General features: G+C 37.1%; 5 protein-coding genes across 5 annotated transcripts; 4 read left to right on the forward strand and 1 right to left on the reverse strand.

Moving 5' to 3' along the window:
• The first annotated feature begins 2,670 nt into the window (after positions 1 to 2,670).
• LOC112166854 (calcium-binding protein PBP1) lies at positions 2,671 to 3,343 on the forward strand. Its single transcript, XM_024303774.2, has one exon. The coding sequence runs from the start codon at positions 2,891 to 2,893 to the stop codon at positions 3,242 to 3,244; it is 354 nt and encodes a 117-aa protein (XP_024159542.1). The 5' UTR covers positions 2,671 to 2,890; the 3' UTR covers positions 3,245 to 3,343.
• A 4,535-nt stretch (positions 3,344 to 7,878) lies between these two features.
• On the forward strand, positions 7,879 to 9,034 carry LOC112167116 (zinc finger protein CONSTANS-LIKE 4). Its single transcript, XM_024304085.2, has one exon. It carries the CDS (start codon positions 8,154 to 8,156, stop codon positions 8,709 to 8,711), a length of 558 nt encoding a protein of 185 aa, XP_024159853.1. The 5' UTR covers positions 7,879 to 8,153; the 3' UTR covers positions 8,712 to 9,034.
• Positions 9,035 to 10,311: 1,277 nt separating this feature from the next.
• On the reverse strand, positions 10,312 to 13,171 carry LOC112201375 (universal stress protein PHOS32). The gene is made up of 2 exons (XM_024342256.2): positions 12,350 to 13,171; positions 10,312 to 10,594 (listed from the first exon to the last, which is right to left on the reverse strand). Exons 1-2 carry the CDS (start codon positions 13,047 to 13,049, stop codon positions 10,575 to 10,577), a joined length of 720 nt encoding a protein of 239 aa, XP_024198024.1. The 5' UTR covers positions 13,050 to 13,171; the 3' UTR covers positions 10,312 to 10,574.
• Positions 13,172 to 16,103: 2,932 nt separating this feature from the next.
• Positions 16,104 to 18,913, forward strand: LOC112166775 (E3 ubiquitin-protein ligase CSU1). Its single transcript, XM_024303675.2, has 2 exons — positions 16,104 to 16,474; positions 18,002 to 18,913. Exons 1-2 carry the CDS (start codon positions 16,236 to 16,238, stop codon positions 18,675 to 18,677), a joined length of 915 nt encoding a protein of 304 aa, XP_024159443.1. The 5' UTR covers positions 16,104 to 16,235; the 3' UTR covers positions 18,678 to 18,913.
• A 1,141-nt stretch (positions 18,914 to 20,054) lies between these two features.
• LOC112167800 lies at positions 20,055 to 22,529 on the forward strand. Its single transcript, XM_024304881.2, has 5 exons — positions 20,055 to 20,469; positions 20,840 to 20,903; positions 21,089 to 21,253; positions 21,743 to 21,808; positions 21,937 to 22,529. The coding sequence occupies exons 1-5, from the start codon at positions 20,177 to 20,179 to the stop codon at positions 22,126 to 22,128; spliced, it is 780 nt and encodes a 259-aa protein (XP_024160649.1). The 5' UTR covers positions 20,055 to 20,176; the 3' UTR covers positions 22,129 to 22,529.
• The last annotated feature ends 137 nt before the right edge of the window (positions 22,530 to 22,666 follow it).

The raw sequence follows: 22,666 nt of genomic DNA on the forward strand, positions 1-22,666 counted from the left end.
GTTGTTTTGACTTTGGCCCAACACTATGTTAGTAGCTTTGTTTACTTTCAATAATTCCCTATGTTTTTAGGGATCATAGCTTTGGTACTTTGCCTACAGAATTATCAGTGATTCTACACATCTAGATGCAAGGTTTTTTGGTGTACCGCAATTGAGCCATTGGCACCAGGACCTTTGCCTGCTACTATTCTTAGTTTAGAATTATGTTATTCTGCTAGGCTCCTGCAAAAGGAGCGGAATTGTTTCAAGTGTAATGACACCTATGAGAACTATGTATTTGGCCATTCTAGCTTGTGTTTGCTATGAATATATTCATTACCTTCAAAAAAGATAGTTTCAACTTTCAAAACTCAAGATCAAATCTTATAAGGAATAGAGAAAATCATAAATACAGTTATGATTGAAATTTTTTATTTTTTTTTACCATATCAACAACTAGTCTTATGTCAGTCGAACTCACGTTCTCTTACTTATAAATATGAGACTTATGTCACTATCTTTTTGTCTATCTGTATAAGGCAGCGGAATGGTATGTAACGGCATATTTTAGTTTTAGATGAATATATATTGGCACCGCCTTTGGATTTGATTCAAAAAAAAAAAAAAAAAAAAAGGTATTGGGCATTACAATTGAATTTAGATTCATGAAATATTCAACAATAATTGATTTTTTGTAATAGCTTTGATCAAAAATGTTTTCCTAGTGTTAACCCGTGACCTTCATTGTGTTAGTTAAGCTCTAACAAACAAACTACGACTCACCAGCAATTGAGTATGTGAATATAAATATAAATCAACTTGGTAGCATTTGGGTTTAAAGTTTAATGAGATTAAAGTGAAAAAATATTGTCAAATTCCTCAACTATCAACTTATCAAGCAACAATTCATCAAATAAATCAATCGGTTATGCGACTTGATATTCTGATATCAAAAGAAATTACTTTTTGCTATATTGTGATATTATTTAAATAAAGTCTTACTTTTTGCCATATTGTGATTAATGTCTTACCAAATATCCAACCCTTGGACAAGTCTAAAGAGACTTTGTTACTTGAAAAAAATATATTATGGCACAAATACGACCAAATTGTTATAATTCGTGACCTCATTTCCCCAGTGTTGTAGCTACGCACGGATGAACTTTTCTATAAGGCCAAGGAACCTGCCCTTCAACTTCACAGTGGTTCAAAGCAATACTATGCAATTCAGTGGTAGATTTCAGGGGAGGTTCTATGTGGACTTCGTATATGGCTTCTACATATATAAGGAAAGGACTTGTTTTAAGAATCCCATTTCACCGGCCGTGCTTTGTTGTCATTCACTAAAATGAGGGAGTACTTCGAAGGATTTACATGAAATTATTGGAGTTCCTCACTTTCGTGGTTGGTTGATCATTTGGTTTGACATAAAGACGTAGACAGATCCAGAGTATCCTCTGGAGTCATGTCTGAAGTACCCGTCTTCCCTTTGAGTGGAAAAAGAATATAAGGTAATAATTATTTAAGTGAAAAAAAAGGTAATTATTCTATAAGACTTAACACTCATGATAAAGATCATGCTGGTTTGTAGTATTGTGTGATTTTTCAGGGTCGGCTTTAGACTAGTCCTCCGGCCTGTTTGTATTTTTTATTATTTCTCTTTAATAAAATTGTGTGACAGAATGATGAGTTAGCATTTCCCTCGCTAAAAGAATAAAAATAAAAATAAAAATAAAAATAAAAATAAAATAAATAAATAATATGATAAGAATTCGATTTTATGATCTCACTTATCTCATATTTATTTGTTTTGCATAAATTTTTCTGAACATCTTTGATTCTCTCCATTGAATTTTTGTTATTGTGTCCCACTCTCTTGATTATTTTCTCAAGTACGTGATGCGATATATCTGTCGAAACTTGAAAGAACAATTTTTATATTACCCTTCACATGCAAAAGCAAATTCTCAGCTCCTTGGTGCATGGTACACTAATTATTGGCGTGTACGTATTTGATATAAAGCTGACATTGCATGTGTGTCTTTCTAACTTACATTCCAACTCATTTCTCTCTATCCCTCGCTACTTATGTTACCCAAACCACTTAAATCTTAAATATATGTTAGAGTCATTCATATTTGTTTAAATTTAGTGATATTTGAGTGAAATGTATACATCTCGGCTGATATTTGAAATTTCCTCTAAGATCGATTAGCGTGAAGGCGACACTGAGGTGTGTGGCTCTAGCATATGAGAGCACTTCAACCAACTAACTTTAGTCTAGTTTGTACTTATAAGGTATTTCCTTCCAACAAAGGAAGCATCGGTAAGGATGTTAAATTCGACATCCAATGTATCAAATTCGACATACTTAATACACTAATCATTTAACAAAAAAAAAAATAAAAAATTGGAATTTCCTCTTCCTAACGGTTTATGTAATTACGCAGCTATTGCTCGATCGAGGGTCAAATCTTTTGTGTTAATTAATCTATTACGTGCTGATTCTTCAAGAGCCCTTCTGGCCTTCTATGCCAAGTTTCATATCCTTTCGTGGGAAAATACATGCAGCTACCTTCTTTGCCAATTAATATATGGGCCTTCCCATGCAATTTCCACGAAGGAGAACTTCTACCAGAAATCAAACTGCCCCAGCTTACATGAATTTATATTTATATGGCACTATGGCAGAGCAAACTTCGTTCATGCCCTTATCTCTCTTCTGTACCTTTGTTGTCATTCACACCCACCTCTCTTTCCTCGAAGTTTAATTTTCCCTCCCTTCTAGGTCTTTATTCCTTTTCTTACTTCAACATGTTCCCTAGCTATATATATAAACCTCCTCACGCACCCTGATTAATTTCTAGGTATTGTTTTTCCGATTGACTTTCATCACACTGAGATAATTATAATGGCGTGCCAAAACGGAGTGGTGTTTGAAGATTTCTTCCCGGCCATGGTCGACAAGTTGGGAGCGGAAGGCTTCATGAAGGAGCTCTGCAACGGCTTTCGGCTTTTGATGGACGGAGAGAGAGGCGTGATCACGTTTCAGAGCTTGAAGAGGAACTCCGGCTTGTTGGGATTGCAAGGTATGAGCGACGATGAGGTGAGGAGCATGATCAAAGAAGGTGATTTGAATGGTGATGGGTGCTTGAATGAGATGGAGTTTTGTACACTCATGTTTAGGTTGAGTCCTGCTATGATGGAAAGTTCTGTGGAGTTGTTGGAGGAAGCTTTTGTTACTGATGATGGTGATCAGGTGTAGTGATCTCTTCTTCTGTGGCAATCTAGTTTTTCTTGTAGTATGTCATCAAGATCTTTTTGTTTCCATTATCATCCTAGTTTGTAATTTCGGTTGAGCTTATTATTAGAGACTTTTTTTTTTTTTTTTTTTTTTTTTTTGAAGGGGTTTGGAACCCAGCCTAACTGGGAGGCTCAGCCCCACGCCCGGATTTAATTAAAGAAAAAGAGAAAAAATACAAAAGGGAAAGGGGGACTAGACCAAAACCTCTCCCACAAAAAGAAAACAAAAGAGAAAAATCCAACCAAATCAACGATAATGGAGGACTCCTAAGGCATCATTACGAAGCTTAGAAAAAATCTCCATTGGAGGCGAAGGGAGCCAGCAAAGAGAAGGAAAGGCCAATCCCAAATTCGCCAAGAAATCTGCCATTGAATTGCCTTCCCTATGAATATGACTGCAATAAAATTGCATCGAATTAAGACGAGCTAAGCTTATTATTAGAGACTATTTAGCTAAGCCCAGTTTTCATATGATCATGGCATATATGTTTGCTTTTCAAAAGTTTCTTTTTTTATAGATCAACCAGAATTAAAAAAATAAAAAATAAATGAAAAGAAGAAAAGAAGGAGGGTGGAAATCCAATTTGGTATTGGTAAAGGTAAACTGATAAAGGAGATTAAGGTATACTAATTAAGGAGATTTGGTATTAGTTTACCTTTAGCTGTGCCTGTGCGCATAAAGGTACTTGGATAATGCACAAAGTTGCATTCATTAGCCTTGTAGTATTTTGTTTATTTAAAATTAAGTATATTCAAGTCAATTCGGCTTCATCAATTTCTAACAAAATGTGTCTTGAACCATTGACACTACTTTTTTTTGCATAAAAGATGGGACAAGATACGTAAGACATTTGAAGAGAAATCAATCAATTAGTTGGTTTTCCAGAGTTGCTCTTGTGCTCAAAGCCTCAAACATGATGTGTAGCTTTCCTCCGTAATGACATCTACTTGATGAATCTTTCATGTTATTTCTTGTTTTTATGTGTCAGACTCGAGATTATGTAACAATGTAGTACCACAGTTGGCAACATTCTCTATGAGATGTAATGTAACTAATGTTATCTCAAGTGTCATTTAAATGTTTGACGAAGTGGTGTTAGCTTAGTGATTAGAGCACCTACTATTTATGTATAAAGTCATGGGTTCGAGTCACCATAAGATAAGAGTGAAACTCTTTGATCATCTTTAAAAAAAAAAAAAAACAGAGTCATTTCAAATAAGTTGGGTCCTTCACTTGTAATGGTCCTGGGACCTCAAATGAGGTCAAGAAAGGGAGGAGTCTTCTTTAGCCACCCCATCTGTAGGTATATGTAGGTAGATCATGGATGACTTCAACCAATTTGTTCATGGGCTTGGCTGGTTGAAGAGCAACTCCATCGTCATTAACATCAAATTTTGGTTTTGGGACTTGGGAATTAGAGAAAATCATTGAAAAACAAATATAAAAACATATGTTAGAGAAAATCATCCCATTAATATAGCGGAGCTAATTTTCCCATTAATGTTAAGAGAAAATCATCCCATCTGGTTTGAAAATTAAAACCTAACTGGCGGAGCAAATTTTCATGAATGTGTACCACAGATTCAAATCCACTACATATTTATATGTACTAGTAGCTAGAAACCTCTCAAAGCTCAGCCACAATGTGTTTGTGCAGCTAACCAGAATTGGTACGTCGGATTTGGGAATGCCAAATTGACAAGTAGCTAGCTATAGCTACTTAATCATCCACTAGCTTATTTGTTCTTCCAATTGAGTTCAAAGCATGCATGAAGAGGGAAAAGGACAAAACCAGGCCAATACCAAATTCAAACCCACAGGTTTCTCTCCTCGCCCAGCTTGGCAGACCATGTACTTGGTTTTGGAAGCCCTCCCCTACTGAAATATCAAGTACACTTCTTTAAGATAAGATCCTTTCAAAAAAAATAATAATAATAATAAAAATGCCACTCCAAATAAATTCAAAATGACGTCTAAAATGAGACGACACATGCTATGATGACACTTTTGTAATCAATTTCTAACATCAAGCAATGCACTTTATATAATTTATGTCTGAGTTGTATCATTTTTTTGCATGACTTTGGATTCGACGTATTTTAAGAAACTCCATCATAACTTCATAAATTAATACCTGTAACTGTTTGACAGATTACTTTAAAAAATTAAAACAAGAGTAGCTAATTAGGAAAATTCTAGTGTACTTGTGGGTATCTCATACCCACATTTACAAAAGTGACAACAAATTTGTTGTTAGAGTTGTAATATTGAGTCCTATTTGTGTAATCTTAGTTCTAATAATGGTAATTACACTTCTTATGACATTATTATAAGCTTTTGAACAAATTCGTTGTCAATGTTGTAATTTTTGTTTAACTATATATAAATAGTGTAAATGAATATGATAAATTTTGTTCTCAATGTTGTAATTTTGGTTCAAATAATTGTAATTATTTGTTCAAATAGTTGTAAATGAGTGTATGAGATACCCACAAGTACCATAGTTTGTCTCAACTAAATAAGCGTACGTAATAAATTAGATTATGCGTATCTTAATTATTTCTTTCTCAATAATTTTAGTTATCATATATTTTTAAAAGGATAGTTTTATTTAGACCTCCTAAATTGTTAGTTAGACCTCCTTTCATATTTTGACATACTAAACTTCCAACTCTGCCCAATCATTTTTATTTTTCTGTCTACACCTCCTGCTCTTCCATCTTCTCCACAACACTCATTTATGGTGATACCACAGCAACTATCTCACTCTCTCTCGCCCCTATGCAATATGTCAAACTCTAATTAGGTTAATTAGTTTAAGATTCGCACTTTCGCAGTAGTTGAATCAGAGCAATAATTTAAGACCAGGAACCTTCATCTTTCATTTTATATCTAGTCCATCTGTTCCCTAAAGTCAGAGGCATTTTCCATGCCCAACACTTGAACATGAAACAATACTGTATGTGAATGAATAGCCACTGATGTCCAGCTCAAACTATAAGCAAATGCGTACAGGATTTTTATTTATTTATTTTTTTCCCATAAAATTCTGTTTGGTTTTTTATTCTTGCGTAAGTGTTTCTATTGTGCAGTTAAGAACACTCGTTTTCACCTTTTAACAATCTTCAAACTACCTAAGCTACCCTGATCTGATTTGGGGACAAGAACTGATTTTTTTTTCTCTTTCGTTAGAGGATAAATTTAGATTTTAAAAGTGTCAACAAATGAGGAGGTCTAAATACTAAATCAAGAAGTATGAATAGAAATCTTCTTTTTAAAATAGACGATTTTTATAAGAATGTCGTACCGCTCATTGTACCTTCCGACATACCATCTCTGTCATTATGTCAAGAATTGAGAATTAATTTTTGCTGAGCTCATTACAGTTGACGGATATACTTCCAAGTTGTTCTACAGAGAGACAAATAATCAATCAAAGTTGTTAGTAATAGTCAAGGCTTCATCTGAACCACTAAAGAATCACCATTGACAAATCCAGGAAGGTGCCAACTACCTGAAAGTTAGATTCCCACTAAGTTTAACTGGCCACGTACGATTTGGAATTTGTTCTAAACGAAAAGAACTCTCATATCGTCGATCTCAATTCTCAACCCTGTACATAGATCATCATAATACAACCACCTAGCTAGAGGCTAGCAAAAGCTGCGAGATCTTGAAGCTAAGAGCCAAAGGAGTGGTGAGCTGTCCACAGAATTGAGTTGAGTACGTTCTAGTTAGTTCACTGCAATTCAGACGCGTGTGTCCTCTAAGGATTCCAATTCTAGCGTCCATCAGACCATTACTCCAACTGGTGTGTGTGTAAATTCAGAGGGAATGCGGTGGGTTCTTGCACGATACCAACCACAAATTGCATGGAAGGGGAACAAAGAGTGCCATAATGCCATATGATGTGGCAAATTTTAGGTGGTGTTCAACAGTTTTAACACTCCATCACCTAATTCCAACCCATCAAAGTTGAAAACATCCTTGGCTTCATCGTAAGAAGCATTTATAACACGTTTACTTGCTTTTCATACAATACATTCTAGGTTCTTCTTTTACGTACATTATATCAATGTATTGATTTTACTAATAGCGTAGGATTGAAAGCTCTTAAGTATATGTATGCATGTACAAGTATTCTTGTGATTTTTATACACTCAAGCTTTTGCAAGTTCTTAAAAGAGGCTTTCTTTGATTGTTTTCTGTTAACAAATATAAAAAAAAGCTACAAGAATATCTCCTACTATTGATATCACGCCCAATTGTCACATCTGTACTTACTTTATTAGGTTCCCAAATCAATGATATGTTGTGCAAGACAATTGCACCTGTGAGCAAAATGATTAAATTCCGAGTAATTCAGTATGTGAAGGCTTTACCCTAAATTATCTTCTATCTGCTCCTCTCTTGCCAATAAACTTACCCAAACTTAAGGAGTAAGATTGATTGGTGCATTTTCTCCCTCTTTGAAGGAAACAAATTAAATACAATAAAGTCCAATTCCTCTCTTAAAAAATAAAAAAATATTTAGGAGCTGGTCTTTTATATAAATAACTCCCATCTTGGTGGCCAGTTGGCGGTGAGGTCTTGTGTCTATTCGAGTTCCTGCCCCGTGACGATACAGTGGATTAGTCCGGCTATGCTGGGATACCCTGAATATTTGTTACCTGATCTAAGACTAACCCCCACCCCCTCCCAAATCCAAAAAAATAATAATAATAATAACTCCCCTCTTGTCCTGCACCATGTTTTCCAATCCCTTCCTTTTTCTATATGTACATATACACTTAACTCTTCAGGGCTTAAAAACATAGATAAAAGAGATCTGCTTGAGCAATCAAATTGAGAGAGAGAGAGAGAGAGAGAGATGAAGAAGTGTGAGCTGTGTGATTCTATGGCAAAGATGTACTGTGAATCAGATCAGGCTGGTCTGTGTTGGGATTGTGACATCAAGGTTCATGGTGCAAACTTCTTGGTGGCGAAGCATTTAAGGACTCTGCTCTGCCATGTCTGTCAATCTCTAACCCCATGGAATGCCTCTGGACCCAAGCTTGGTCATACTGTTTCAGTTTGTGAGAATTGTGTGAACAGTTCTAACAAGGAGTCCACAAATGAAGAAGAAGAAGAACATGATGATAATGATGATCATGATCATGAAGAAAATAGCATTGGAGAAGATGATGAACATGACGGTGGTGGTGGCGACAATGGCGCTGATGATAACGATGGTGGTAATGATGATGATGATGAGGAGAATCAAGTTGTTCCATGGTCATCTAGCTCTTCTACTCCACCGGACTCAAGTTCTTTAAGTGATGAAGAATGTTGCCATGAAAGCTTCTCAGAAACAAGATCATCTTATCCATGTAAGCGCAGGCGCTACAATGCACTCTTGAATTCTCAAGCACGCAATTTCTTCACCTAAAGATCTTGCAAATCATGCATCTCTTATTTTCTTTCTTTTGAGTTCATCCGATCATCTTCAATAAAAGAAAGATGAGAGCTGCTGCAGTGGAACCGATATCAAGAAAAAAATCGAGCCCAGAATGACTCAGGGAAGCAACAAGTTAAGACCCAAAATTTACTTCCACGAGTTGATGCAGATTTTACTGACTAGGTGAATTTTCTTTGTTTTCAAGTCATTGTAAGCTTTTAACTTCCATTTCAGTTGGATCCTTACCATCTTCCTCACCATTTCATCTTTTCAGCAAAGTTTCCTGTATAAATGACATATTTTGCTTTGCTTTTCTTTGAGTATTGTACTTAACATTGGCCTTTTGAGCTATCAAATGGGTGGATCTAAATTTAGACCGCCCCATTTGAGATCAGTGCAGAAATTAAAGTTCTGCAAGTAGAAAATCCCTTCAAGAAGTCCATTAGTGCCCATTTTCCTCCACCTATGTATTTAGTGATAAGTGGTAAGTGGGGTCTCAGAACATACAACTAGCAGAAATTAAGTTCTGGTCCGTGATGGTAATAGTGTACATTGTTTCATATGCATGAAAAGCCACCACCATCTGTATAGTTCTCCAGCAATTTGGTACCTGAAAAAAGGAGAATGATTTGAGTCATTTGACCTTACAAGAAGACTAATGGTTCCCTACTTCACTTGGTCTATCATATTAGGTTCAGGTTTAAGGTGCTTAAAAGATGACTAATAAATAAGTCAAATTTTTTTTCTGTACTCAACACCAAAAGAATGTGGCATAGATTGATGTACTTTGATTATTATAGGGGGAGTATAGCATCAAATTGGGGAGGTTTGATCTAAGCAGGCTGCTACTAGATGGAGGGAGGGAGGATTGTTTTTTGTTGTGTAATTCTACTAGAATAAGTCTTCTAAACTAATTTGAAGAGAGTTAGAACTCTCAAGAATAGTGGATGCCATCATGAAGTTTGAAGTTCGAATACTCCTAAAGTCGTACTTTGTTCGGCAGAAGGTCGTGATTTTCAGTCGGGTTTCGCAAAAGCGTATGAATGGGAGGTGGGGGTCTGGGGGATAAAGCTTGGGACATGTCCACGTGCCTACCATATCTCATGAATTAGTATAATCATTTACCGGCGAGTTGATTAGTGACGAATAAGAAAGCTACTAATAAACTAACATCAAGCTTTAATGAAAGGAATCAAGAAGGGCCAGAGCTAGTGAGAACTTTGTGGTGTGAAATTGTTGCTTGTAGAGGAAAACCAAAGTTTTATGCGGCTGTGGTGTATCCAATTGAAAATTTCAACACCTAGAGATGTCAGGGATTTGGATTCTGTTTCCCCTAAACTAAGCGGAGCAGTGGCTTTGATCTCTGAGTTGGGTGCCAGCTATGAATTGAGATCTTCCTCTCTGGAATTTAGCTAGCTGTAACTTGGAACTGTGACCACTTCTTATATATGGACAAGCTTAAGCTTCTGTAGCTTGCATCACAAGAGTGATGTTCATTTGCGTTGCCAAAACGATGGAATCTGAACAACAGGGACCAAACGCTATAACGATAAGCTCAAAGTGTTGAGACCCAACTTCCCACTCGTTATCATGAGTTCATAATCATCTACTTCATATGCATTTTTTATATATTCAGAAAGGTAAAAAGGAAAAATATTGAAATTGAAATCATCCATTATTCATCAACATCCCCGAGCTTCATAAACATATGGCAACGCCGTGAAAAAGTGGGTTTAAACAAAGATCAGTAGACTCAGTCCCTGCCAAACTTTTCCATACAACATGACGACATGATTACACACGAACCAGGAGTACTTGATAAACATCTGAATGCACTTCACCATCTCTATCTTTTCAACGCACCTTATCCGTATCTGCAAGGCATGAAATATAGAATTCACCATGAAGTTTTAACATGATCATTGAACATATTAATAGGCTTATGTGGATATGAGAAGACAGCGAGAAACTGAAAGATTCTGGCCTGTTGATGGTGCTGAGCACATTGTAAATCATGCAATGTTAACAGCCAAAGACCTATCAGGATGAACTTATTGCATATAATGGGTTGGAACGTGTGTGTGTGTGTGTATTTTTTGGAATAATGGCTTGCAACTTGGATTTTCGGACAAAGTAAATGGTCTACACATTTCATCATTCTCTGCTTAGACTAGCAGTGCAAAGGACATTGAAAGGTTTGCTAAAATGAACCAGAAAATGCCTCAGAGAAGACAACTGATTATATAGCTACCTTCAAATCACAATATCACGCAAACTACTAAAAATACAATACCTACAATGTACCAGCTACAATTCAATCACTCATCAAACACTTACCTAATATCATCATGAAGTATACATCCCCTGTGCAGTGTTCTTGCAGCAGAACAAACATATCATAAAAGAGGTTCTAAATAGCCACCCACATAACAGCACAAAAAGTAGTTCAAGTTACACATTTATATCTAAACCAACTTCACCTACTAGCAGCAGTACATATCAAAATTGAAACTTGAAAGTATGGAGCATTAGCAAGACTGCTCTTATACTATTGGCTGCCTCCAATTTCTATGTTAATTTATTGCACTTGTACAGTAGCTTATTTGGAGTACCTTAATACTTAGTTTAATTTTGGCATCAACATGCAAGTTCTTTCAATTGTAGCTGGAATGTTGTATAACAGCAAATGTAGTTTATTTCAAAAAGTATACACACCATCCAAACTACTGTTTGAGCAAACAAACTTATTAATATTCAAGATACCAAGAAAAAAGAGAGGGGGGGGGGGGGGGGGAACACTTGAATGCCAAAGTAAACCACTAATTATAAGCTGCTCCAAATAATTGGACATCAAAAATTTTCCCCATTAAGAGATTTCTATCCATCACCAAACAAAACCTCTATCACTATATCTGGCATGTAGACTGTAGAGGAGCTGCCCAAGCATTCCAAAAGTGTATTGATACAAAAATTAAAGCAAACGAAAACGTGAAGTTCCAAATTGCTAATTGAGTCACTCCATACAGATTAGGTTCAACCAAGCCAACTGTGCCTACTTGCTCTGCTAAAAGTGACTATTAATGCTAAGTTATACTATTCATGCTGCCTTAAATTTGATGTCCTCTAACATATGCATGTCAATCATGAAACCATCACTGAGGAGTGAGGACAAACATAATGAAAGGCAATAAGAAGGTGCATGACTCCCACGTTTAACTTACTTCCCAAAATAAGAAACCGCCCCCTAACTCCCTGTAACAGGTGCCAAACAAATCTGTTACCATAGTAGAACCGAGGCTTTCCAGATTCGTAAACTACAACTTTGTCAACTTTTGGAATGTGCTTACATGAGTGGAATCACCGGGTCAAGAAAAAACGAGAAAGTGGAAACTTTTGCAGACTAGAGCATATCTTCATCAAATCCAATGCACCATCATTAACAATCAAATGCAAAATGAACTATACTAACAGAGCTATCCGCCAAGCACGAAACTTTAACCAGAAATCAATCCAATTTTCACCATAATCAACTAATACTAAAACTTGATGAAACATTAATTAGCAGAGTCAAATGCTATGCATACTAACAAACCAAGTATCGGAAGACGAACAGCAAGTATAATGCTGACCTTTATCCAAAGCGTCGTGGAACTCCGGCTCTTCCTCGTGAAGAGAGTCAAACCTCGCGGGTTTTACGACGTCGACTCCGTCTCCATCTCCGTCCTTGTCATCGGAAAACCTAACGACGATGACCGGACAGACGCAGTGGTGCACACAGTAGTCACTAACACTACCGAGCCTGGCGTTGGAGCTCCGCTTGGTGGCTCCGAACCCCCGGCTGCCCATAATGACGGCGACCAGGCCGAGCCGCTCGACCTCCAAGCAGAGACGCTCCTTCATATCGTGGTCCTTCACTATGTGGATCTTGTAGGGGATCCGAGCCTCCTCGAGAGGCTTGGAGACGTCGGTGGCTTTGGTGAGGGTGAAGTTGTCGAAATCGGACTCGAGTTTCCGCTGGGAGGCCTCGTCGTTGGGGATGGAGACGTCGGTGGCGCCCCAGTCGGCGCCGTAGAGGACGCTGGTGGGGCGGACGTGAAGGAGGACGACGGCGTCGCCGGGGCGGAGGTAGTTTTGGACGGCCCACTTGACGGCGAAGGCGCTCTCGTCGCTGAGATCGACGGCGATCCCGAGGCGGCGCTGGGCGCCAGAGGTGGGGGTGCCGCTGGGAGGGAAGCGAGGGGAGGAGGGTTGGACTACGATCGCCGAGCCGGAGTGCTGACGCTCTGGTTCTGAAGATGATGATGATGGGCTCTTCTTCGGAGAAGCCATGGGTTTGATTGAGAGAGAGAGAGAGGGAAGCAGAGGTTTTGGCTTCTGGGTGAGACCGAGTAGTGATAACAGAAGAAGAAGAAGCACACGTCACACAGGATCACTGTGCAGGTGGAATGTTCGAGCTTCTTTACGAAATTTGATAAGTTTAAAAGGCAAAATAAAAAAAACCTTCTTTGGGAAAAAATAATAATAATAATAAGATCAGATACATAAAACCTTCTTTAGAATATATGTATAAAAACATAATAGAAAAACATGAGTTTGTGGGTTGATTGCCGTTCTTCATAATTTTATAGGTATGAATTAATGTTTATGAGTTATGTTGAAGGTGAAATATTCGAATTTTATATTAAAGAAATATAATAATCAGATATTTTTTTTGTACTATTCTCTATGAATCTACTGATTTTTCCTCCTCTTCATAAACACAATGCGATGATATTATTTGGTATTATTTTAGGCCTTCATCATTTTTTGGGTCATTTAGGAGAAAATGAAAATGAATTAATGCTTTTGGGTTATGTTAAAGTTGACATAATTGAATTTTATGTTTAAAAAAATTTAGTTGTACTAGACTAGTTTCAACGAAGTACTCTCATGGGTGTTCACTATATGATTATTATATTTCTTAAACATAAAATTCGAATATTTCACCTTCAACATAACCCATAAGCATTAATTCATACCTATAAAATTATGAAGAAAATCAACCCACAAACTCGATCATGTTTTTTTATTATGTTTTTATACATATATTCTAAATGTCAATTTTATCCTTACATTTAACATAAAAATTAACAGAAGTACCAAAGTGTCAAACGGAGTCTAACTTCAAGTACCAAACTGTCCCCTTTAATACATCAAGTATGAAACTGTCCAAGTAGCAATACCTCAGGTACCATAGGAGGAATTTACCCTAATAATAATAAGATCGGATACATAAATTTCGTCGATTTAAGAAATTTTCACTTCCATATGCACATATATCTGATGTCGTAGATTGATTCATGCAGTTGTTTCAGTGTGTCTTTTCATAGAAACCTAACATGTCACATTTTAGCGGATCAAGATTTTTAAGGTAATTTTAGTTCGGAATAATTATCAAAATTTAAGCAATTAAGATACTGTAATATTAGCTCATTGGTAACAGTGTGCGCGAGACGTATACTCTTTTTTCGAAGGAGAGAGGACATCAGTCCAGATATCTATTACTCATATTTGTTTTCTAAAAAGTAGCGTTCATCACAATTACGTACAAGCTATGATTTTTCCTTAAAAACACGAAGCTGTTCTTTGTTTACTAGCTTGCTAAAATAACAAGCTCAAAATATATTTGTAATGAGTTACTTTTCTTGATAGTGTTTCAGGATTTCTTGTCTGTTTTCTTATTCAAGTACATGTTAGACTTTAGAGCATCTTTAGCAATCTTAGCTATTTTTTAGTCAAATTTTAGTCAAAATAGCTAAAAAGTCATTTTGGCTAGCCACTTTAGAAATACGTCTGTATCAGTACTCTGTAATTTAGCTAATGTGAACTTATATTATTTTTTAAATAAAGATTAAGTAGTATAAATGTATTTTTAAATTACATAAACTAATTTAAAATGAATGTTTTAAATTATAGAGAGCCTCATTTCGCTCTCTATATCTAAGAGCGAGATAACTAAAAGTTATAATGGAGAGCTACTTAAGAGTTTGGTGCAGCTGTTAAAATAGATAAAAAGTTAAACATGCTCTCTAAAATAACTAAAGAGTCAAAATAAAGAGTTTGCTAAAAATACTCTAAGTCTCTAACCAATGACTATTGATTCGAATGGTATCAATTTCATTTAGAAAAAAGAATTGATTATCTTGATCACATTCTCATTTTCATTGAGAAAAAAAAAATCAATAATTATTCTAAATACTCATGGTGTTCACCTAGTCAGTTTCTGACCAAAGACATTATGCTTAGTCACCCTTACTCCCTTAGATGCAAATCCAGAGTTTGCTAAAAATACTCTAAGTCTCTAACCAATGACTATTGATTCGAATGGTATCAATTTCATTTAGAAAAAAAAATCAATTCTTATCTTGATCACATTCTCATTTTCATTGAGAAAAAAAAATCAATAATTATTCTAAATACTCATGGTGTTCACCTAGTCAGTTTCTGACCAAAGACATTATGCTTAGTCACCCTTACTCCCTTAGATGCAAATCCAAAGGTGGAAAATAAAACAAAACAACTCCACTTAATAATAATTACATCCTCCATTGGATTTACATCAAATGGTGGTTAAACATAATTTTCTTGATCACTTACTGACTAGGTGAACATTATTTCTAAATACTTTATGATTCATGAAATAATCACACTACTGTATACACGATATATGTGAAGTTATAACTCATGTTTCTCTTATGACTATGGTTGGCATGAAAGTGTTCTATTTGAGTGATAAATGAAGTTATAATTAAAACTTGCGCATGAAAATCTTCTTAAAATTCTAGAAGATAATGGAAAAAGTACGTGTGTGTGGATGTGGTTGATCATTGATGATATAAAATTAATTATTATTATTATATTTTTTTTTTACTAATATGAGATATTAGAAGAAATTGAATAACAAGAAATGATGTTGAATAGAATCTCATATGCAAAGAAAGATAACAGATAGACTCATATTCAGGATATACTCTATAAGAATAAGTGTAAAGCTTCTAATGTAACCTGGAGTTCAGATTTTTTGTTCCTTCTACGGCGTAATGTTTTACGTAGTCATCAATTAATTTTGGGTGAAGAGGCTATATCGAAGTACATCTCTCACTTGCTTCAGCAATTCATGCTTGAAACTTTGGCAATCTACAATTAGGTTGTTAGATTGTTTTAGAGGTGATTTTTCATTTCATTTGAAAAAAAGTACAAGAAAGATTTAGTTTGAACAATATGTCGTTTTTGTTGTGGAAAAGAACCCAATTTGGAAGAAACCAAAATTTTGTAAGAAAGCATTTTTGTATGAAACGACATGTGGTTTTTGTTACGGTTCTAATTCCCAATCGAACCGAACCCGGACGTGGCCCAATACATATTTCGGGGCAGCTGCTTCTGCAGTCTGCATCTCTCTCTCCCTCTTATTCAATCCCCAAATCAAAGGACTTCCCCCAAATCCCTTACTCTTCTTCTTCTGTCAGAGATAATAATATGCCTCAGAGACACTCGAAGAACAACAACGACCTCGCGTTCTTCACATACGACGAGAAGCGAAAGCTTGGGTATGGAACCCAGAGGGAGAGACTCGGCAGAGACTCCATCAAACCCTTCGATGCTTGTTGCCTCTGCTTGAAGCCCTTCATCGACCCCATGAGTTGCCAGAAAGGCCATGTCTTTTGCAAAGAGTGCATTCTCGAATGCTTGCTTTCCCAGAAGAAAGACATCCACAGGTACCTTCAATTTTCCATAGCTGTATAACCCAATTTTTTGTTCGCTTTTCTGTGAATTTGATTTGGGTGTATTGGGTTTCTGGGTTTTGTGTTTTTTGGTGGTGCTGTGATGAAAGATTTGTTCTTTTTGGAAAGCTAAGAGTTTAGGGTTTTGGGGCCTAAAGGTTCCAGCTTCGACTGAAATATCGTGGAATTGAGATTGAGATTTTAGGTACAGTTGACTAGAATCTGAGTGAGATTGGTAGAGGCCTCATACTGCTTTAAATCACAGATTTTAGAGTGCAATTTTGATAGGATCATAATGTAGTGGTATATGTGTTTCTGTCATTGGCATCGAGTTATTTTCTGAACAAGCTTAGCTTTAGCGGCTGTTAACAGGTTTAGGGGTTCGTGGGGTGTGTGAACCCCTAGAACATATTTCTGGATGAAGAAAGTTTCATTTAGTTACGACATGGTAGAAGTGCTCAAATTTTAGAGTGAAGTTTTGCTCGATGCTCATAATGTTAATGGTATAAATGCTTTGTCATTTTGGCATTGAGCTCTTCCCTGAAAAAGGTAGCGTTAGGAGTTGTGAATAAGTTCAGAGCTTTAGCACCAATTTGTTGTTTTAATCAGGATTTGTTCATTGTTTCTGTTAATTTGAGTGTGATGTTTTGAATTTTCGGATTTTAAACCCTGTGTAGCCTAAAGCTTCCAGGTTTGAGTGAAAGTTTATGAGTTTGAGATTTTCAGTAGAGGTCTAGGCTTCAGAGGACTGTGTTCTATTGTAATAGAAAAAGGGAAATAATGGTAAAAGAATGCAGGTTCTATTTTTTTCCCCAAGTGTGGATTGTAGTATAACAAAAGCTCGTCTTTGCATGTTTGGTTACTTATTTTGTGTAGGTACTTAAATGGTTGTGGAATATAGATCCATAATAGATGTTATTCAAACCAATCTGGATTTTTGTTCCAGGTATTTAATCATATTCTCTTATAATGGTGAATATGGTTACTTGATTAGGTGCAATTCCGTGGAGCCTTTGGTATTTAGGGAGTTTCTTGCTGGGTGTTCTTGAGAAAGTGAACTATCAAATGGCTTGCCCTTATAGGGAAGCCAATTTTTGGTAGACTTGCATAGGTGTGCTAGTATGTCAGGTCACATCTGTTCTGTGCAGGTTATTAGTTATCTACTTATTTTGCGACAGTTTGTGTGCTTTCTGTGCTGTTAGTAGCACCTTCCCTTTGGTCAAGTCTCATATACAGCTGTTAGTTTACCCCCAGAAGAAAAAAAAAAAAAAAAACCTTCCTTTGATGTCGAGAAGACATTCTACTTACTTGTCATCTAGTTTTATCGATGTACGTCAAGCAAAAATTGTTAATGGTGGTTTCTAGTTTTGTAGTCTGGTGGATCTTGCTTATGTTTAGGTTTCTCTAGGCTTACTATGAAACCAAGCCTGGCTGAGCTTGGTGCCTTTGGTTTTGTTTTCTTACATTAGCTTGAGAATATTGTGTGGTTTATCTCAAGAGGTTGCTTCTTCCACTTTGCAGAAAGCAAGTTGCACATAATAGTCAGCAGAAGCAAGACAAGGAAGATGAAGAAGAGAAGTTAAGGCAACAGAAAGCCAGAGAGCTTGAGGCTTTTGATCAGCAAAACCATGGTGCAGTACCGCACTACAATGATAGAAACCAGGACCGGGATAAGAATGGTTTTCATGGGGCAAATAGTGTGAAGGTCACTTCTTACGAAGAAGAGGCGCTTCGGACAATGAAGGCATTTTGGCTGCCTTCTGCTACACCAGAAGCTCCTGTTAAAGTGGCTGCTCCCCCTGAATGCACAACCTGTCCAGAAGGAAGTGAGAAACTAAAGCTGAAGTCTCTGTTCCCTATCCATTTCACTGAAGACACAAATGACGAGAAGAAATCAACGCCTCTTGACAAGACATTTATCTGTCCGAGCTGCAAGGTTACTTTAACAAACACGCTATCACTCGTGGCTCTTAGCTCATGTGGCCACGTCTTCTGTAAGAAGTGTGCTGATAAGTTCATACCTGTAGATAAGGTTTGTCTCGTTTGCAACAAGGGATGTAAAGAAAGGAACTTGGTGAACCTGAAAAAAGGAGGGACCGGCTTTGCTGGCCACGACGATGATCTTGAAGCCAAAGATTTCAAGCACTTGGGGAGTGGCTCGGGTCTTGGGTTAGTGAGACCCGCAGCGAAGACTTAACTCCTGAGTTTTTACAGGTCCACGGTGTCTGTATCTCATCCTTTCTTTCCCTTTGTTGTGGCATTTTGCAGGCAACAATACTACGAAATCATTATAGGACTTGATTTGTACTTTTGACATTTTCGTTAGTGCTGCATTTCGAGGTTTTTGTCTTCGATTTTGTTTTCCCTTATCGCTCGGAAACCTTTCGGCATGTGGGGTGGTTGAGACTTTGATAGAGAGTAGATAATAGAACCCTTGATTGTGCTTATCCATATGGATGAAATCCACAACAGCCATGAGCCAGCATTATGGTCCCCTCGAGCACGAGATGTGTCATATCATAGAATAATATGGTTGAACAATCATAGGGCTCTGTTTCTGGTGCATGATGCATTACGGTTTTGATTAGTCTATATTTATATTAAGCATGAAATAATGGAGATTACAGCTCAAGGTACATTGGAGACTGGCTATGATACCTTATTTATTCTTTGCCTATCATCATCAATAGACTCATTCTTGTATCTCCTTAATCCAAATAAACTAAGATCGATTCCTAATCTTAAAATACAAACGTCGACCGAATTTTATTCGGCCGCTGTCTGTTTTGTGGATCATAAAGTTTCTGTTCTTGTCGTTGGTTTAAGATCATCACATGTTATTATTTAGTATTATCATTGCAAATTTGTTGCTTACAAAAGAGAATAATATAAGTATTTTCTTTTGATTGACCCCGTTCATTTGGCTGGTAGAAATGATGGGATTAGGGTGGACCGTCCATAATTGAGATGCCGTATTATCATGTCAAGGCATCATAAAAACAAATGTATCATAAACGCTAGTGGTTGAATCACATTAACTTAATCAGCTATAGAACGAGACGGTAAATCAGATCAAGATCAATACTGTTCTCCTAATCAGTGTAACCGGATTACTCACATTTCTAGATTGAAAAAGTCAAAAAATCAGTCAACTCAAATAAAAAAAATATTTTTTTTACCGAGGATAACATTTGTTTGAGAAAATTCGAGTTTAGAAATTAAGGATAAAATTTTGTTGTTTGTTTGCATAGCTGCATGCTAAAAAAATTGTTTGGGGTTGGCTAAACCAATCCTAACAGAAAAACAAACAAATAAAACCAACTTAAAAGAATAAAAAAAAGAGAGAAGGGGAGACCGGTAATTTGGTGATTAACCCCAGATATAAGACAATCTCAAGTTCTCAACAACAAAAAAAAAAAAAAAAAAAAAAAAGCAGATAATAAAACATGGGTCCCACCCAGTAATTAAGCGTTGATCCGACCCGACCCGGCCCGCTACAATCATTCATCCGCCACCATCCCAAAAAAAAAGAGTTTAAAATATTTTCAGAAAACCCAAAAAGTTTCGACTATTTTCATTTCTGAAAAATCACGCATTTCATTGAAGGAGAGGAGAGGAGAGGAGAGGAGGGGGAGACGAGAGAGAGAGAAACCAAACCCTAAAATTTGTTTCACGTTTTGGGGTTCAGAAACCAAAATGGGGGATTTAGAGAAGCAAGCAGAGAGGGTTGTGCTGAGCAAGGACGAGGCGGAAGAGGAGGAGATGGAGAGGCTGGTCGGCGGCGGAATGGCGGTGTTGGATTTCGACATGCTCTGCTCCACCGTCGCCTTACAGACCCAGGGCAAGTCCGCCGCCAAGTTCCAGAGCTTTGGGGCCGGAGAAGAAGAAGAAGAAGCTGAGGTTGGGGATTTCGGCGGCGTGTTCCGGATGTGGGAGGGTGAGCTTCTCGATTGGTTCGACGATCGCCGCGTCGCTATTCAGTCGGCTTGGTATGTACTCTTTCTTATCTAATTACATTAGCCGGAAAATTTATTTACCGGAATTTCGGTTGTTTTCCGGTGGAAGAAAGTATGGATTTTGGATTCCTGCTCGAAATTTGATTCACTGGATTTGTTATGTTTGTTTTGGGATTTCAAAGTGTTTCTGTTTTTGGATGTTGGGATATAGAAATTGGTCAAAGGAAATTGGAAAAAGGTCAATACTTTTTTTGTACATGGAATGGATTGAATTGGAAGCCTCATTGACCCACTTGACTAAGTGGTTAGACTCTTTGTGGAATCGGGTTCCTCGCCATTTTTGTTTTGAGAATGAGAATTGTTTTTGACTGCTTTTGTACTAACAGTGTGATTGGTGCCGCAGCTGTCCGTGCTATACATTTGGGAAGAACATGATGCGAGCTGGTTTTGGTCCTGGCTTTTTACAGGTTTTTTTCTTTTGCTTTGTCCGTTTGTGAAGTGATCAAAGTCGAAATCTTTTAGTCGGAAGTTTTCATTTCAGGAGAGTGAGAGATGCCATATTGTACCGAGTTGAATGAGCGTTCAGTGATAGGTTCTTCCACCGAAGAGGATTGTTTAGGTAGATATTGAATCTTGGTATATTGTTTTGCAGGGAACTCTTCATTTAGTTCTTGTTGCGAGCATCCTTCTCAACTGCATTGCGTTTATTATCACCAAGAAGCGCTGCTTTATATATCTGGTGGTTGCTTTCACCATTACACTAGGAACGTATTTGGGGTACTTCCGTACACAGATAAGAAACAAATTTAACATACGGGTAATCACTCTCTCTTTGTCTGTCATTGTGTCCATTGCTTGCTAGCAATCATGTTTGGTGTTAACTGAATCGGTATTTCCTTTTCTTTGTCTAACATTAGTACTTTCCTCACATTCATCTGTATTCATGTGCTCTCTCCTTAATTCCATTAATAGGGAGGAAATCATTTGACTTTAGTGGTGATTAGGCATGCAAAAGCTACATTAGATGTAGGAAATACAAAACATGTGGGTAAATATGCTGTCTAATATAATGCTATGTGGTTGATGATGCTCTACTTGGCAAGCATATCATGAATACATGAATAGTTCTATTTCCATTGGAACTGCCTAATCATGTAGCTTTCTGGTATATAAAATGGCTATTGTCATTTTGGTACTCTGTAATGGAGCTTTTGCTATGTTTGAATGTGGGCATTCTTATGTTTGTTTTCTTTCATGGTTACACTTGAATTAACAAACATTCTTGTGTTAATGTTATTCTTTTCAGGGTAATGATAGTTCCATGGATGATTGCATCTACCACCTTGTCTGCCCATGCTGCACGTTATCTCAGGTCATTATCTCTTCTCCAACCCATATATTCTGGATAGATTCGTAAACTTAAAAGTAGACGTTGGCATTAAGTTTGACAAGCTTCTTATTCTTGGAAACTCATAGATAGTATTCTTGTTCTGTGAGCAGGAAGCCAGAACATTAGAGATGAACAATGTCCAAGATGGCACCTGGCATGGCAGGGGCGATTCAATATACATAGGCAGCCTTGGAGAAGGAGGAAAGTCTTTCTTTGAGCTCCAAGCACCTCCTCTTGTGTCAATCAAGTCCCCCGACCTCTGCAACGCGCAAAAAAGTACAGCGACTAGTGCATATTCATGAGTTCAACAAGCTGCCCATTTACCCTCAATTGAGAAATTAACTACAGCTATCATTCAAAGCTAAATATCCATTTGGTTTCTTCCCCACGGAAGGGAAATAATCAACCATGGAGTCCAAACATTTTGCATTCAGGATTTGCTGTTGTTGTGATTGGGAACTAGAGCTTGATTCTGCTCCTCCACCTGGTGATTGCTTGCTGAGTTTTCAGAGATGGAAGGCCATATATGCTAAAGTTATGTGGTGCGGGTAACTATGTATTTGTACATACATGTGTGGGGGTTTTTTAGAGACCCCGTTCTCTAGATTTGCGTTGTTGTAGAACATGTGATGATCAACACGTTATCCAATATCCATATCCTTTTTCAAAGAAATCAATGAAATGTTAAATATTGCTCATCTTATGCTTACTGTTCTCTGTCTGTTGGGTTTGAATAGCATTCTATTCGGATGTTTACAAGAGTGAATTAGAATTCAGTACTGCAAAGCCTTAAATGTCTTGGTTGCTTTCTTTTACGCTTTAATCTCCTCGATTAGATGG

The sequence above is a fragment of the Rosa chinensis genome, chromosome 5 (genome assembly GCF_002994745.2).
Source record: "Rosa chinensis cultivar Old Blush chromosome 5, RchiOBHm-V2, whole genome shotgun sequence".
NCBI lineage: Eukaryota > Viridiplantae > Streptophyta > Magnoliopsida > Rosales > Rosaceae > Rosa > Rosa chinensis.

Excerpts from the sequence above, each read along its gene's own strand:
- LOC112166854 (XM_024303774.2), top strand. The coding sequence starts at position 2,891 with ATGGCGTGCCAAAACGGAGTGGTGTTTGAAGATTTCTTCCCGGCCATG.
- LOC112167116 (XM_024304085.2), top strand. The coding sequence starts at position 8,154 with ATGAAGAAGTGTGAGCTGTGTGATTCTATGGCAAAGATGTACTGTGAA.
- LOC112201375 (XM_024342256.2), bottom strand. The coding sequence starts at position 13,049 with ATGGCTTCTCCGAAGAAGAGCCCATCATCATCATCTTCAGAACCAGAG. Across the intron at positions 10,595-12,349 it reads CCACGACGCTTTGGATAAAG|ATACGGATAAGGTGCGTTGA; the intron begins GTCAGCATTATA and ends CATGCCTTGCAG.
- LOC112166775 (XM_024303675.2), top strand. The coding sequence starts at position 16,236 with ATGCCTCAGAGACACTCGAAGAACAACAACGACCTCGCGTTCTTCACA. Across the intron at positions 16,475-18,001 it reads CAGAAGAAAGACATCCACAG|AAAGCAAGTTGCACATAATA; the intron begins GTACCTTCAATT and ends TCCACTTTGCAG.
- LOC112167800 (XM_024304881.2), top strand. The coding sequence starts at position 20,177 with ATGGGGGATTTAGAGAAGCAAGCAGAGAGGGTTGTGCTGAGCAAGGAC. Across the intron at positions 20,470-20,839 it reads GTCGCTATTCAGTCGGCTTG|CTGTCCGTGCTATACATTTG; the intron begins GTATGTACTCTT and ends TTGGTGCCGCAG. Across the intron at positions 21,254-21,742 it reads GAAACAAATTTAACATACGG|GGTAATGATAGTTCCATGGA; the intron begins GTAATCACTCTC and ends TATTCTTTTCAG.